This window comes from Hippocampus comes, unplaced genomic scaffold (assembly GCF_001891065.2).
Source record: "Hippocampus comes isolate QL1 unplaced genomic scaffold, H_comes_QL1_v1.1 scaffold345, whole genome shotgun sequence".
Lineage (NCBI taxonomy): Eukaryota > Metazoa > Chordata > Actinopteri > Syngnathiformes > Syngnathidae > Hippocampus > Hippocampus comes.
Genome location: NW_017805538.1, coordinates 806668 through 808540, shown reverse-complemented (window position 1 = coordinate 808540; position 1873 = coordinate 806668). Strand labels below are relative to the sequence as shown.

Sequence of the window (1873 nt, the reverse complement as noted above, 5' to 3'; positions counted from 1 at the left end):
TGCACCACATATGCTCACAAGGTTCATGCGCGGGTGTGCTGAATTTTTCAAAGGCAGACTTTGAAATTTCACTGAGGCACAACAACTGGGATTGCATACCTGTCAACCTCGGCTAATAGCTGCCCTTATAAATGATTACGATTCCCCTTACAAAGCAACAAAAACCCGTACAACGGCTTACCGCGCATGCGCACATCATGCTTTATCAATCCGACCGTACGCAGCGATGAAAAAAAATATGATTGGGGATTACTTTTGCTGCATTGCCGCGACAATACTAGCGATCGACGACGGCATTGTCGTTGGCTACCAGCAGGTGAGACGATCTGGATTTGAGCCAAAATGGTCTTTGTGAGATCAGTTCACAATTGTTTTTTTGTTTTTTTCCCGTATAACAGTTGTAATATGCCGTACATAATTTGAAATGATAAAAAAAAACGTATAAAATACGGGGAAAACGTACAAGTTGACAGGTATGGGATTGTCGCGGAGCCATTTGGATACATTGACGCTAATCGCTAATCGCCAACGGGGAGAGGAAAGGGGAGGCAGCCGGCATGGGATTCAAATGGCCGTTCTGGAAAAAAATAAATCACATTTTCTCCTAATTCCCGAAGGCCATCAGAACTCTGGTTTACAGTGTGCTGTTACGTACTTGGATGGTTCTGCGTTGCGTTAAGATGCTTGAAGGGGGTTGACTATGTGCTTCTCTGAAAACGCATCTGTCCCCAGAGGTCACCTCAGTAAAATTAGTGTAGGAACGCTCCTGCTTGCTGTGTGGCACGTGACGACGGTGTTGCACGCTGTTTGTCACCCAGAACGTCGTATGACGGGAGCATCGTAAACCGAGTTGTCATGTCCAGATAAGTTGTACCCATCGCACTTGAGTGGAAAGACTTCGAGAAAGATGCGTCCTTCTCGTTGTTGTGATTTGATTATTGTATCGATTTAGCTTGAACACGAACGTCTGGTTCTTCTCAGCGCGACCATGCCCAGTCTGTGCTGCGTCCACTTGGCATTGCAGTGCGCGTCTTGGACACGGCGTTGCGCTCTCGCTTCTGCTGGCGTTCTGCAAGCGCCACCCCGCCCCGTCCCTCCACCTCCATCTCCATCTCCACCTTAAGCGATAGACGAGAGAGGACATTGACCCGCGACTTCGCTCTCACCCGCGGCTCGCCGTTCTCCCCTGGCCAGGACGCCGGCATCGCGCCACCGAGGCTCCGCGAGGCGCGCCGCGCTCGTCGGCTCTCGTCTGCCGAACGACCGCGCCGCGTGACGCTCGGCGGCGGGTCGGTCCGGTCGTTGGCACCCCCACCTTACCCAAGAGAGAAGAGTGTCGCCCCTGGAAGCTGGATGAATTATCGGAGAGTTGGGAATAAGTGCGAGAAGAAAGCTGAGGCTTCGGATCCGCCTCGTCGCTCCGTCGCGAGAAGACAAGACTCAGCCACAGTTGTGGACGACCATGGAGGGGACGTCCCTGTGTGTGCCCATTGTTATTTTACTCATGCAATGTAAGTGGGCCACTGGAATTTTCCCTCACATCTAACTGTTTGGATCCGTGCTTGGTGTGTTCTGTCAAAAAAAGAATCCGAAAAATAATTTGCACGCGAGAACTGTTTGATTCTACAGGCTAGTCGCATGAATACTGCGCTCAAGTTGTCGGGTTGGTACCTCCGTGGAGGCTCCAGCCATGGCAGGTTCCCCACAACTTCTAATTGGCACTCCGAGTGTGTTAGCAGTTTGGCGTTGCCGCGTGTGCAACTGCCTTGCTAGACGAGGTCAGTGGCTGGATTGCCATCAGAGACTTAAAGCCGATATTGGAACATAGCGTATGGCGTGTGTGTGTGTGTGTGTGTGTGTGTGTGTGTGTGTG

The 1873-nt window shown here is 51.3% G+C and overlaps 1 protein-coding gene across 4 annotated transcripts in view; it reads left to right on the top strand.

Annotated features, from left to right (window-relative positions):
• The first annotated feature begins 1057 nt into the window (after positions 1 to 1057).
• jam2a (junctional adhesion molecule 2a) overlaps positions 1058 to 1873 on the top strand; it is a 14788-nt gene continuing 13972 nt past the window's right edge. Inside the window, exon 1 of one of the 4 annotated variants that reach the window (XR_002169253.1) lies at positions 1058 to 1511. Coding sequence is in view for 3 of the 4 variants with exons in the window: in XM_019878406.1 (XP_019733965.1) it covers positions 1463 to 1511 (49 nt within the window). In the remaining variant the exon portion in view is untranslated. The remainder of the gene's footprint in view (positions 1512 to 1873) is intronic. The other 3 variants (XM_019878406.1, XM_019878405.1, XM_019878407.1) reach the window with 3 other exon arrangements.